The sequence below is a fragment of the Giraffa tippelskirchi genome, chromosome 1 (genome assembly GCF_054371585.1).
Source record: "Giraffa tippelskirchi isolate mGirTip1 chromosome 1, T2T-mGirTip1v1.2.pri, whole genome shotgun sequence".
NCBI classification, from domain to species: domain Eukaryota; kingdom Metazoa; phylum Chordata; class Mammalia; order Artiodactyla; family Giraffidae; genus Giraffa; species Giraffa tippelskirchi.
Window position 1 is genome coordinate 157,494,108 of NC_137275.1, and position 14,680 is coordinate 157,508,787.

Below are 14,680 nucleotides of genomic sequence, written 5' to 3' on the forward strand. Positions count from 1 at the left end.
GGTTCGATCCTTGAGTTGGGAAGATGCAATGGAGAAGGAAAAGGCTACCCACTTCAGTGGCCTGGAGAATTCCATGGACTATATGTGTGTTTATTTGAGATGATCATTTTTGAAGTAGATGCCTCAGCAATCAAAGCTTAAGTCAGGCACTTGCATTACAAAATAGAAAAGCAAAATCCAGCTGTTGTGGCTTACACTATATTGTATCACATTGTCTTTTCAGAGTTAAAAGGCATAAGATGATACTCTAAACATGCTCATTCCTTATAAGCTTATCTTAATGTGTAGCATCCCATGGGGCCATGACAGGTATGTCCAATATTGAAAGTGGACTCTGTGAGGAGTAGGATATGGGTCTTGGGCAGTTAGAGGTGAAGGTCATAGTACTGAGGAAATACTGTGAATGTAGAAGACGATTAGGGGCTGAAGATAGTAATGTAGCAAGTAGCACCTAGTGAGACAACATCTGGATATAATTCCTTGGGAGCTGACTGTGTTTGAAGTATTTAAAATGCTTTACATTGGAAGAATTTGGAAGAAGGTATACTTTGATGTTTGGGGTAGCTAAAACTGGTATGAGGGTTTGTTCTTGAGAGGAAAGCATAAAGCTGGCATGGCTATGAGAACTCTGTTGAAAAGAGTGTTCCACTAGGGTCAAAGCCTTTCAAACTTACCATTGCCATTTCCTATGTCTCCATCCTGCTTGATATCTGAGGGCACTGTCTTTATATGGCTTTTAAGGAAATTCTCATAACCTATAATTTCATCATAGCAACAGCATGATGAAATCCTTCAGGCATGTCATGGGAATGGGCCCAGAAATCTTTTTTTAATTCTGTTACTGAGAAAGCCAGACCATGGCTGAGAGGAACTACAGAAGTGAATGACTTCATCTTTCTTTTTTTTCCCCAAGCACTAATTTCCCGAAAGGTCTCCCCTCACTGTTTATTATCTTTGACCTGTCTGCGGCATTTGATTTGGGGACCACATCCTTTCTGAATCCTTCTTCACTTACTGTTGTATCAGGACTCTTCTTGGATCCTTTTTGTTTCCTTCTGATCACTCCATCTCTGTCTCTTTGTTATTCTTCCTTCTCTGCTTGTTGGTGTTCCTAAAGGTTTTGTCCTTTGTCTTTCTTCTCAGTTTAGACTTTCCGGGCAATCTTGCTTGCTCCAATGACTTCAATCATCTTTTTGTATGTTGATGATTCCCCAAACTGTAAGAGACCTTTGGTCTCTCTCCCAAGCTTTGTATCTTTTGTTTTTTCTCCACAGAAATTTTGATGCCACGGGGCATTTTGACTTAAGTTCCCTTAAAGCATTCCTATTTCTATCTATGTAGAGCCTCCTGAATTCTGGATATCTTGACCCAGATGACCTACACCTGCCCCAAATGCAAATACACTTACAATAAAAAAAACTAAACTTTATCTTTCTCTACCCCCAATATATTCCTGAAGGATTCCCCATCTTTAAAAACAGTATCTCTATCTGCCATTATCTGCCCAACTTTAAAATCAGAAAGCTGAGAATTATCCATTTCCCAGCCTGTCTCCATTCTTCAATTTATTCAGTTTGTTATTAAGCCATACTGATTTCATTTTCTGAATGTATCTGAATTTTAGTTTTTCCTTTCCATTCTGTCATCTGTCCCCTAAGATGAATGCAGTAGACCTTTGACCAGTCTCTGTTTCTACTCTTGCCTCTTTACTCTATCTTCACTACCACCAACATGAACTATCCAAAGTAAAAGTGTCTTATTATTTCCCAATTAAACATTTTCAGTGGTTCCTTGCTATCCACAGGATGAAGTTAAAGCTCCTTCATTGTAACAGAAGATTTTCTTATAGACAGCTCCAAACTAAAGGGGGTGATCCCTACTCTGTTCTGCCTCCAGCTATTGCCATGTAGGGATATATGGGCCCAGTTGTTGCTAGATCTTCAAATTTCTCCTGAGAAACCATAATTCAAATTTTTATGCAAAAATATCCCAATTTTTAAATGTTACCTAAATTGAAAAACAACAGTAACACTGTTCAGGCCAACTAAAATACTTCTGTTGGATGGATATGGGCCAAGGCTTCCTTATTGTGACTTCTGAATAGATCCATAAGGACACTGGATTGTCAGGGCAGGGAAAGGATTAATGGATGTGAGGGAGAGGAAATAGCAGGGGAGAATGGGCTAAAACTCCAAGGAGTAGCTTCTTGGAAAGGAGATAAATTTGGGGAGAGGCTTTCCTCTAACTCCTGAAGTTCTGTACTGTGTTGGCACTAGAGGTGAAATGCTCTGGTGCTGACAAGAACTCATGTGGGATCTGACTGTATGGATACTGGTAGTGATCAAGTACTGAAGTTTGTGGCTTTTCCACTGTGTAAGATCCTGCTAGCCCAGGGGAGGAGAAGGTATTAAAATGACTTTGTTGCTTGGGTGCTCAGAGCAGTTTATTTACAAAAATAAGGTGTGACATTTCTTGCACCTTCAGTTTTGAGAAGCAGTTCATATCTATCAGATACCACACAGGTATCTGTTGAAATTTTAGCCAGGAGTGTTTAAATAATGACAATTTAGTATTAAACTGAACCAGTTATTATTGAAAGGGAAAAATCTGCTAAGGAACGATAAAAATAATGTAATGTGATTTGGGGATAATCTTTATCATTGTTTCCCTAAATGGCATAAATAAGCTATTGGGTCCATTGCACCCTTAAAGGATGGGTTACATTTTCATTTTCCACTAATGCCAGCAATTCTGGTATATATTCCCAGCCTGCTGCCTCGTATCAGTATCTATAGAGAACCCACATCTCCTAGGGTACAAAGAAAATGCATTCTTTATTAAGAGGGAATTTGGGGACACAGAGTCACTTCTAATGAGTCACTGTTCCTGAAAGGAGCATTTTGACTCAGACATAAATAAAACAACTAACTTAGCTGTGATTTCCTGGTGATTCAGAAACTACGGCAGGTTGGTCTTCCTACTTATAAGAGAGGAGCATTAATGGGCCAGAGCCTCAGGGAAGACAGAAATGATGTTCTGACATTGTTTTCTCTTCTAGCCTTACATGTTCAGGGAAATGAAGAGGAGCACAAAAGACAAAGATATGCCAGTCCTCACTACCATTTTTCATTCTCTTTTTTCTCTCAGTACACCAGAGCTCTGTTAATTCTCTTGTGTTACTGCTTTCAAGTGAAAAACATGAGTGTAAATTTGCAAAATTCTTTCCTAGGGTAAGTAATTTTAAGAATCAAAGGTGTTAATAATTCTTTCATCTTGAAGGTATGGCTACTCTCTGACTTTATCTGCCCTTCAACTTATTTCAGACACTTTGAGTTTGCAACTGGATAAACTTGAGCATCATTTGATCAATTCTGCTTTATTTGGGGCCCAGATTATTCAAATATCTTCACTTGTTATTCTCTCCTTTATCTGAAGTCAAGACCAAAAACTTGATATACCAAAGGTCTTAATAAATGTTTGTTGAATAAAAGTCAGTCAGTTTAAATTTTTGTTAGGTGATCTGGGAAAAAGGTTTTGGGATTCAGTGGTAGTAGGCTTGGGTAGAGAAGGAATTGGTAAGACACGCTGTAATTATATTTATCACTATTAGCAGGTTTAAATCACCTAAGCCACTCCTGTTCTGTGATGTATCAAATAAACAAAAGCTGGCCCTTTATAGTCTGATTTTACAACCAAAGCCTTCTCTATTATACACTATGAGCCATCTTACTAGTTTTTAATAAGGTAGCATGTATAAACATTGGAATAATAAAGATTTGGTAACAGATAAACAATAGTATGTAAAACAATCAGAAAGATTTAAGTCCTTACTTCTCAACTTGGGAGATTTTACCAAGGCTTTGCCTGCTGAGCATTTCATCTTTGCTGGGGAAATTTTGGTGGTTGAATATTTCATTTTAGGCTTCATTTTTCAGGCTTCTGTTGAATTAAAACATAATGTTCAATTGTCTCAACTTGAAAACAAACAGAAACAACGGTGGTTAACTCAATATAAAATTGATAACAAAGCTACATAGAAAAATAATTCAGTAAAATTTGAATATAGTATGCTGAATATCGGAGAAGGCAATGGCAACCCACTACAGTACTCTTGCCTGGAAAATCCCATGGACGGAGGAGCCTGGTAGGCTGCAGTCCATGGGGTCACTAAGAGTCGGACACAACTGAGGGTCTTCACTTTCACTTTTCACTTTTTTGCGTTGGAGAAGGAAATGGCAACCCACTCCAGTATTCTTGCCTGGAGAATCCCAGAGACAGGGGAGCCTGGTGTGCTGCCATCTATGGGGTCGTACAGAGTTGGACACGACTGAAGTGACTTGGCAGCAGCAGCAGCATTCTGAATATAGATAATCACGATGGTGTGATCACTCACCTAGAGCCAGATATTCTGGAATGTGAAGTCAAGTGGGCCTTAGAAAGCATCACTATGAACAAAGCTAGTGGAGGTGATGGAATTCCAGTTGAGCTATTTCAAATCCTCAAAGATGATGCTGTGAAAGTGCTGCACTCGATATGCCAGAAAATCTGGAAAACTCAGCAGTGGCCACAGGACTGGAAAAGGTCAGTTTTCATTCCAATCCCAAAGAAAGGCAATGCCAAAGAACGCTCAAACTATCACACAATTGCACTCATCTCACACGCTAGTAAAGGAATGCTCAAAATTCTCTAAGCCAGGCTTCAGCAATACGTGAACCTTGAACTTCCAGATGTTCAAGCTGGTTTTAGAAAAGGCAGAGGAACCAGAGATCACATTGCCAACAGCCACTGGATCATCGAAAAAGCAAGAGAGTTCCAGAAAAACATCTACTTCTGCTTTATTGACTATGCCAAAGCCTTGACTGTGTGGATCACAATAAACTATGGAAAATTCTGAAAGAGATGGGAATACCAGACCATCTGACCTGTCTCTTGAGAAACCTGCATGCAGGTCAGGAAGCAACAGTTAGAACTGGACATGGAACAACAGACTGGTTCCAAATAGGAACAGGAGTACATCAAGGCTGTATATTGTCACCCTGCTTATTTAACTTATATGCAGAGCACATCATGAGAAACGCTGGGCTGGAAGAAACACAAGCTGGAATCAAGATTGCCGGGAGAAATATCAATAACCTCAGATATGCAGATGACACCACCCTTATGGCAGAAAGTGAAGAACTAAAGAGCCTCTTGATGAAAGTGAAAGAGGAGAGTGAAAAAATTGGCTTAAAGCTCAACGTTCAGAAAACTAAGATCATGGCATCTGGTCCCATCACTTCACGGGAAATAGGTGGGGAAACAGTGGAAACAGTGTCAGACTTTATTTTCGGGGGCTCCAAAATCACTGTTGATGGTGATTGCAGCCATGAAATTAAAAGACGCTTACTCCTTGGAAGGAAGGTTATGGCCAACCTAGATAGCATATTTAAAAGCAGAGACATTACTTTGCCAACAAAAGTGTGTCTAGTCAAGGCTATGGTTTTTCCAGTTGTCATGTATGGATGTGAGAGCTGGATGGTGAAGAAAGCTGAGCACCGAAGAATTGATGCTTTTGAACTGTGGTGTTGGAGAAGACTCTTGAGAGTCCCTTGGACTGCAAGGAGATCCAATCAATCCATCCTAAAGGAGATCAGTCCTGGGTGTTCATTGGAAGGACTGATGTTGAAGCTGAAACTCCAATACTTTGGCCACCTCATGCAAAGAGTTGACTCACTGGAAAAGACCCTAATGCTGGGTAGGATTGGGGGCAGGAGGAGAAGGGGATGTCAGAGGATGAGATGGTTGGATGGCATCACTGATTCGATGGACATGGGTTTGGGTAGACTCCGGAGTTGGTGATGGACAGAGAGGCCTGGCGTGCTGCAATTCATGGAGTCACAAAGAGTTGGACACGACTGAGTGACTGAACTGATACTAGAACTATTGTCAGAGGGTGAAAAGAATTCCAATCTTAGTGGAAATATTGGTTTTGAAATTCTGAGACTGTTTTTTGCTATACTATGGAATAAAACAAATGTATTGGTGTTATAGGATTTTCACTGCAGGGAAAAGGAGATATAAATATAAAATAAAAGTAGAAAGGAAAATCCCTGTAGTGTTAAATTTGAATTATCAATATCAATGTGCCTGTATCTTAGTTTCTAACTACCTTTTCCACTGAAGGGAACCAGCATTCTAGATCTGGGTTGGGAAATAATAGAAGTCAACACTGAGTATCTCATTGTGCCAGATAGCAGTGAATCATTCAAAAACTAGCAAGATTATGTCAAAAGGACACAGAAGTCTCCTTGAAGGGTCTCCTGCTGGACAAATTTGGCATAGTTTGAGCATCAGAAAAAATGATGGTAATTGAATATAAAGCATTTTATTAAAAAAAAAAAAACGCTGCAAGTCCATAGCATTTCTTAAGAATGAATAAGATTTATTCATTATGGAAGGAATGATAGAATTAGAAAAATCACCATTTTGCAGCCCCCAATTTAATATTTGATTCAGGCAAGGATCATCAATGATGCTGTTCCTTAATTATCACGCTGGGTCATAGTACCATTTTGAAGGAATATGGAGTTGTCTTATAAATTGCCTAGGTCAGGAAGATTCCCTGGAGAAGGGAATGGCTACTCACTCCAGTATTCTTCCACAGAGAATTCCATGGACAAAGGAGCCTAGTGGGCTACAGTCGTGGGATCGCAAAGAGTCCGACATGCTTGTGTGACTAACGTTTTCACTTTCACTTTCATGTATTCTTTCAGTAGGGTACTGCAACCAGCCTTCATGGTCAAGGTAAGGCACTGTTGCTGTGGTTTGTGGAAGGAGCAAGATTGCTCCTCCAGTCTTAAATTTTCTCTAATATTGCCTGAAATTCTATAATAGTTAATACTTCTTTTAGTAAGCATTCCTCTCTTTGTGAAAAAAAATTGAATCCAAATTATCCCAAGAGTGGTTACTATTTAAATCTCCTATAAACTTCTTTAGGACCAGCTGTTCTAGCAGAGTAAAGGAGGAACATTGAGTTCCTGGATTAGAGGACTCATTGGAAAATAAATTTCCTGCACCTTTATTTTTGTCCCTTGCCAAGTCCCCAATAGGCTGAAATTCCAAATTTTCTTGTTTAAATGGAACTAAAATTTTACACAAAGCCATTCTATTTACAGCCCGTCTCATGAGCAAAATCCTTTAATGACAGCGTAATTGAGATTCCCTATTCTGCCCCTAGAAATGAATGTATCTTCCATGGGAGTAAATATTATCCTCACAGAGCATGAGGGGCTCACATCAATCCTTACCTTCTTCCTCTGATTCTGCCACCTTTATTGATCAAGAACAGTTGAACATAAGAAGCAGAGAAACTTAGACATCATTTACTGAGCACCCCACCCCCCAACTCTGTAGTTGAGTAGGCTAGGACTGAAAGGTTAAGTGCCTTGACCAGGTTCACAGAAGCAGAACCAGGACTAGAATCTAGTCTTCTGATTTCCATCTTTATGCCAGAGTTTCCTGACCCTGGCTATTTTCTTCTCCCTCCAAATGTAGAAAGAAAGTAAGCAGAAATGACAATCAGCTTCAAATGCTCAAGCAATTGTCCAAATTCTTTTAAATAATAAATTTCAGAATATGATATTTAATCTGTAACCATAACGTGGGATAGTGCATTTCGGTAGCTTTATTATGTTAAATTTTAAATTGTACAGAAAATAGTTCAAACAGTACCCTGCACACAGTAGGTGTTCAGGTAATATTTTACTGATAACATGAAGATTACATTGCTGGATTTGTTTTTCTCTTTTATTCAAGAATCCTTATGTCCTAGGAAAAAAATCTCTTGGACAGACATTTTTAAAAGTTGTATTTTCAAATAAATCTGGGAAATATTTCAATCTATATTCCACTTCTTGGAAAGTCAGAATTCATATTAGCATAGTAAAGGTGCTGACATTCCCTCACTGTAGAATTGTGGGTACCTTTGTTTAACTAATTATTTTCAGTGATCATTTGATCTCAAATAATCTCCTCAACTCACTCTGTTAACATTCCCATGGTTAGTTTCAGAGAACACACTTGGAGGAGCTCTGTTCTAAACCAATATTAATTAGCCCGTGGATTCATATAAGATAGATAAGAAACTGAAATATAACATTTAAAATGAAGTCATTGACACAGAAAAGGTCAACTGCTTTTTAAGGAGCATGTGATAAGCCAAAAACAGGAAATATTTTCTAATCTTTGTTTGAAAAACAAAACATTTTCTTTAAACAACCTACAAATCTTTTACCTTAAAAAAGACAATCACTGTTTTTAAAATTTTTTTAGGCTTAAAATTTACTGTTTATTCTCTTATTTTTAAATCAGAAATATTAGAGTATGGCATTGTAAACATTACTGGTTCTTTTGAGCTGCTCTTTCCAATAATATATGGCAAATATTCTCGCATACTGGTTATGATACTCACCTAAGTTATAAATGTGAAGGGCTGATCTCAATGATGAGGCTTCCTGTTGTCCACACTTGGTAGTAGCTGATGCAGCTATATTCCGACTCTACTTATATGTACACACTCTTGGATTAAGCAATGTTGGATGACAACGTTAGATGAATGAGGCAATTCTAATAGAGCCAGTTGAATGGGTTAGAATGGGTGGGAATGCATTCTCATTCCCACAACCAAATCCTAAACAGAGCTTTTAGATTATTTTAGCCATAGCATTTTCAATGAGTTATACTGTTAGTCATTAACTTTTATAAAACCTCTATCATTTGGACTCTGCATACTGTTTATTACTCAGTGTAGAGCATATAAGGACCCAGATTATTTAATTGACTTTCTCATTTCTACAGAAAGTTGAAAACTTTTTAAGTAACCTTTTTCTAGTTATAAAAATGATATATGTACACTTAGAAAATGTGTAAATGACAGGAAAGCATGTATACTGTAGATCCTAACATTCTTTTTTTAAGTGAAAAAGTACTATACATATCTATTTTTTAATAAAAGTAGAATCATACTGCTAATGTTATTTTGTAAGCTTTTTTCATTATACAATTAACACATATCATAGCATCAACATGACATTTCTATATGTCAGAATAATTTTTTTTACAGGAAGTATTACAAATATACATAATCATATAAATATACGATAAGCAATCTTGTATTGATTAATTCTTTGGCCATTTCCAGTTTTTCCCTTTTCTTCTTTTCTGCTATAACCAGTGTTGTAACTGACAGGTCTATGTGTGTGTGTGTTTATGTGTTGTGATTCTGGTAAGCCTTTGTAAGTTCATTGGTAGCATACATTCCTTGTAGCAAGATTTCTGGATCAAACTGTATAAGCACCTTATATTTTGATAGATATTATCCAACTGACTTCAAAAAGTTTGTATTGATTTATAATTTCAGCAATTCAAGTGAGTGCCCTTTCTCCATTGCCTTAGCATCAGGGGTCCAGTGGGGGTGGAGGAGATCATCACCTTTAAATGTTTGCTTTCTAAAGAGTGGGAAATAGTTCATGGTTTTGAATTCAGTTTCTTTAATTATTTAGTGAGATTTAACATCTTTTTTAAAAAACATATTTGTTGTCAGTGTCTGTAAATTAATGACTTATATGAACTCTTTGTAAATTAAGAGGTGAAATTGCTGTCTGTGAAAAAATTTCCCCAGTACTGATTATTACTTTGTTAATTGCATTTAAAATTTTTTGACATAAGTTTTTAAGTAATATGTGGTAAATTTTTTTAATATTTTTAAAAAAATTATTTATTTTTAATTGAAAGATAATTGCTTTACAGTGTTGCACTGGTTTCTAGCAAACATCAACATGATCAGCCATAGGTTTACTCATGTTTGATTGATTCTTTTGCCACTTTATTTATTTTTTGATTAAAGGATAATTGCTTTACAGAATTTTGTGGTTTTCTGTCAAACATCAACAAGAATTAGGCATAGGTACCCCCATGTTACGTGGTAAATTTTAATCAAATTTTCCTTCTATAACTTCTGGATTTTGTGTCCTGCTTTGAAGATGCCCCCTCCTCAAAAATTATAAATTAATTTATCATGCCACTTTTTAAAAGTTTTATTCTTTACTAGTTAATATTTAAATCTTTAATCCCTTATTACGTCTAGTATAAAGAGTAATTTAGAGAATTTTTTCCCCCAAATGCTTATCCCAAACACCTTTGTAATCCAATTTAGATAAAATGAGGCTTCATATGTTATGTGGGGAGTAGAATGCAGGGAGCTGTGAATATAATGGTAAGGAGTTTGACTTTTACTCTGTAGCTAACAGGAATCTTTTATAAGTTTTTTAAGCAAATGAGAAACATCAAAAATGTGTTTTATGAATGTAATTTTATGGCTGTATGAAGGACTAGAAGAAAGGAAAGAACGCCAGTTAGGAGGCCAATTAAATAACCCAGGCAAAAAACAGTGAAGATAGAGCTAGGGCAGTGTCAGTGAGACTAGTCAGGAGAGGATGAAGGTGGTTCATGCTGCAGGCATATTTCATAAGAGTCTTTGAATGTTAGAGTGACAAAGGGCTCCAGAGATCCCTGGTCCTACCTCCATTGTCGCATAGCTCTTTAGTGACTGAGTCAGAATTACAACCAAAGTTCATTCGCAGTTCAGTGTTGTGTCTGCCACAGAGCCTCCATAGCTCTTTTTGGATGTGGGTACATCAGCTCTGGACAGGGGCAGGGAAGGCAAAGGGAAGTGAAATTGGTGCCAGTGGTTCTGGCTAGGAAACTCAGTTGAGGAGTTCATCGACAGGAACAAGTAATGAATAATATGGTAATATGGGGCAAATGGTATCTCAAACTTAAGGAACAATTATATGGAAATTTCAGCAGGCAGCTGGAGCTGAGTTGTGGGTTGAGAAGGCCAGACTTAGACATGTGGGTTTGTTCATTTGTGAAAGCATAACTGTTGATTATGTGGGAGCAAAGTGAGATTGGCTCAGCTGAGCGTGGAGCAAGAAGAGAAAGCTGTGTATAGATGGAACTGTGGCGACGCTTACATTTAAGGGTTAAGAGAAGAAAAGGAGTTAGCAAAGAAGATCAGAAAGAGAAGGAGAAAAAAACAGGTCATATTATGAAGGCTAAGAAAGCAGATCCTCTCAAAAAGAAACATTTGATGAGCAGTAATGAGCAGTGCAGAGAACTAGCAGATTAGAGGCCTTGGAGAGAGTCCTTTAAGCATGGTAGGAAACTGCAGTGCACTGCACAGTGTGAAGAAGAAAAGAGAAAGACTTTTTTAAAAGTGTAGTAATGAAAGGGAAACACAGAGAGAATGGTATCTTGACAGCAGCCTGGAGAAGGGAGGATGCTGCTAACTAGTCAGGTGAAAAGTCTAGGGCAAGTTACTTGATGTCTCTAAAGCCTCAGTTTCCTCATAATAACACTTTTTTAAATAATATTTTGAACTCATGGAATTTTTATGAGAATTATATAAGGAGGTACATTTTAAGCACTTAGCATAATAGCTAAAACATAGTAAAACTTAACACATATTATTAGTTTTTTGAATTTTTTAATGGAATATGAAACTCTTACGTGTGTTTCAATGTAGAGAGAAAGTACTGAACAAGAAAGAGAAAACTGATATAGTTTTCTATATCAAAGTCCCAGAGGAGACAGAGAAGAGAGAAGGGGAAAGAATACTAGTGGAAGGTCAGCTTTGAAGAGGAGGAGGCTTACTTCTTTGTGTAGGAGAGGAGGAAAAGTGAGAGAATGGGGGAGATGTGAAATGTCAGGTCTAGGAACATGAACTTGAGGATCTTGTAAAATGGCCTGATTCTTCTTCATAAAGTAAGTTGTGAGAAGCTTTACAACAATTAAGGGAAATATAAATATGCTTAAAAGACTTAACTAGGGAATGGGGTAATACTGTTCATGGATATCAAGCTTCATTTTTGGAAGATGAAAAAGTTTTGGAGCTGGATTATGATAGTTGCTCACTAATGTCAGTGCATTTCATATACACTTAAAATGATTAAAATGAAAATCAGATATATTATATTTATTGTTACATTTTAGCACAATTTCTAAAGATTTTAAAAATGGGAGTGGGAGAAGTAAAAATACAGAAGCTTGTTTTATATTATAAACAGGTGAATTCCAGTGTTCCTATCTTGGAGGTGGAGATGTTCTGATGATAATGGTGGTCAGGATGAGGCTTTGTGAGTGAGCTGTGCATTGCAGGCAGGTTCTTTACCATCTGAGCCACCAGCAAAGCCCTATAGAGGACTAAAGAATCATTAAAACAGGCAATGAAGTCAACTGAGGGTGATGATAGAGGAGGCAACTCAAACAGAAAAGGATGTTGGGATCCCTGGTAACCAGAATGGAAACACATTAACATAAGCAGTTGGGCCCAGGGTTGAGGTTACCAAGGGAAGTGGAAAATGAGAAATGTGCTGCTTCCTCTACTGGTGCTGGGAAATAGGTACACAATGAAGGAGAGTGGATTTAAGAATAGTGGTGTCACCAGGGGAAAGCCATATTTTAGACAATACAAGGAAAGAGAAGGAACTTTTTAAGAAAGAAGGAGGAAGAAGAGGGTAAGAGTGTGCATGTAGTGGAGAGGAACATTGCAGAGGAAATGACATACATTTAAATCACTAAACCATGGAGAAGGAAATGGCCACCCACTCCAGTATTCTTGCCTGGAGAATTCCATGGACAGAAGAGCCTGGTTGGCTACAGTCCATGGGGTCACTGAGAGTCCAATACGACTGAGCGACTAACACTAAATCACAAGAAGTAAAATAAAAACCTAAAATGAGATTTTAATCAAAGAATAGTATCTTAAATAGAAATTCATTAGTTAGTAATTAATTTCTGAGCAACAACAACAACAAAAATGTATGCGATATTGTCATTTCCAAAGTTGCCACGTGTATGATTGCCTCTTTGGCTGGAGAAGGCTTCCAGAAACATAAATTCCACAAATACTGAGTGCCCATTAGTTGCCAGGGACTATGTATTCCATCAGCATTAACCCATGGGACACTGCACAACAGTTTTCATTTTACTTTGTCATATAATCTACATTTGATCAAACGGAAAATTGTTTATTGAATCAGTAAACGTCTCTTATATGTCAGGTGATGCTCTTTGATTAGCAATTTCTCTCTTCCAAAATACCTTAAGAGTGTTAAGTTGGCTGCTATTCTTTCTTTCCTCTTTGTGGATTTTACTTTTAAAATAAATGAATTTAATCAGATTGGAGTGAGGAGTCTTGTTAAAATGGAGAGCTTATGAGAAATTTTTATTAAAAATATATGTTCATTATGGAAAATTGGATGATACAGAAAAGAGAAAGTTTAATCTTTGATGTCCTAGAAAGTAGTTAAATGCTTTGAAAAGAAATGTAGCTAGTAATCATTATAGAGAAATCCCAACCTCTCTGAGGTCCCGAGTTCACAAGTGGTGTGGATTTGTATCTGCACAGAATGCTAAGAATAACAATAATAAATCAAACACTTTTCTAATGCTCAGCTAGGTGCTAGGGATACAGTAGTGAATAAAGCAAACTTCTTCCTGCCCTCCTGGAGTTTATTCTTTTGGGGGGAGATAAATTTTGAGAAAATAACCATACAAATAAATCATTTATGAATATGATAAATAAGAATTAGATTGATGAGGAAGTTTAAGGACTAGAATGGTACTAAGGTAGTGTGGTCAAAGAAGGTGGCATTTAAGCTGTGCCCAAAGGGTGTGAAGAACGTATGGCAGAGAGAGGACAGAGGATGCCTTCTGGATAGAGAAAACTCCAGGGGCAAAGGCCCTGACAGAACTTGCAGTGTTTAGGGAATTAAGAGCGCCAGTGTGGCTGGAGCAGATTGGGCAATTGGGAGAGTATAATGTAATGGGGTTGGAGATGGAAGGAGGAAGAAACCAAGTAGGACTGGGCCTTGGAGGCCATGGGAAGGAGTTGGATTTCATTCAAAGTGCAATGGGAAGTCAAAGAAGGGTTTTAAGTAATGTGGAATATGACTTAGTTTTTTAAAGAGTGCTCTGGCTGCCATGTGAGGAACAGATGGAGGGCAGTAAGAGAGAAGGAATGAAACCAGCAGGGAGTCTACATTAGTTCAGACTCTTAATAACAATGGTGGTGGCGATGACACTAATGGTGATAACAGTTACAGTATCTTGGCCATCTTCTGTGGATCAGATGTTTTACATACATAACAATGTATTATAAACATATAATAGTCACAATATCACCAGTATTTGATATGGTTTCCTCCATTTTAGAAGTGAGGAAATAGAGACTCAGAATGATTAACTGTCTTGCAAAAGGCCACATAGTCAGTAAGTAGCAAAGGCAGAAACTGAAATCAAGTCCATTTGGTTCTTTCTCTTATTCCATGGGAGCCATTGGTAGAATAAAGTGAAATTGAATTCCTGGGCCTTCAATTCCATTCACTGTGTTGTCAGGCTCGCATGTTCTTGTTTGTGCAGAGGAACTCTGAGGGTAAGGTGGAATTATACTAGCACATTGTTGGGTACCAGAAAATTATCAAAAGAAGCCAGCACCCGAAAATTGATCCTGGCTGGTAGGAGAGAGGGGAAATGGAAAATATGACTAAGCTTGGCAACACTGAATGACTTAATTCTGAGAGATTTTACAGGGAAGCAGAAGGGAAAAGATAAGAGGGAAGTGTGCTCACACTGACCCTCT

The 14,680-nt window shown here is 37.7% G+C and overlaps 1 protein-coding gene across 4 annotated transcripts in view; it reads right to left on the reverse strand.

The window, feature by feature from the left end:
* The window catches only part of IL33 (interleukin 33), a 48,382-nt gene that overhangs the window by 11,412 nt on the left and 22,290 nt on the right, over positions 1-14,680 (reverse strand). The window contains exons 2-4 of one of the 4 annotated variants that reach the window (XM_081500903.1): positions 10,559-10,679; positions 8,450-8,556; positions 3,832-3,939 (exon numbers count right to left, since the gene is read on the reverse strand). In XM_081500903.1, the coding sequence (XP_081357029.1) occupies positions 3,832-3,928 (97 nt within the window). In that variant the 5' untranslated portion in view covers positions 3,929-3,939; positions 8,450-8,556; positions 10,559-10,679. Of the gene's footprint in view, positions 1-3,831; positions 3,940-8,449; positions 8,605-10,558; positions 10,680-14,680 lie in introns of all 4 variants that reach the window. The other 3 variants (XM_081500882.1, XM_081500892.1, XM_081500871.1) reach the window with 3 other exon arrangements.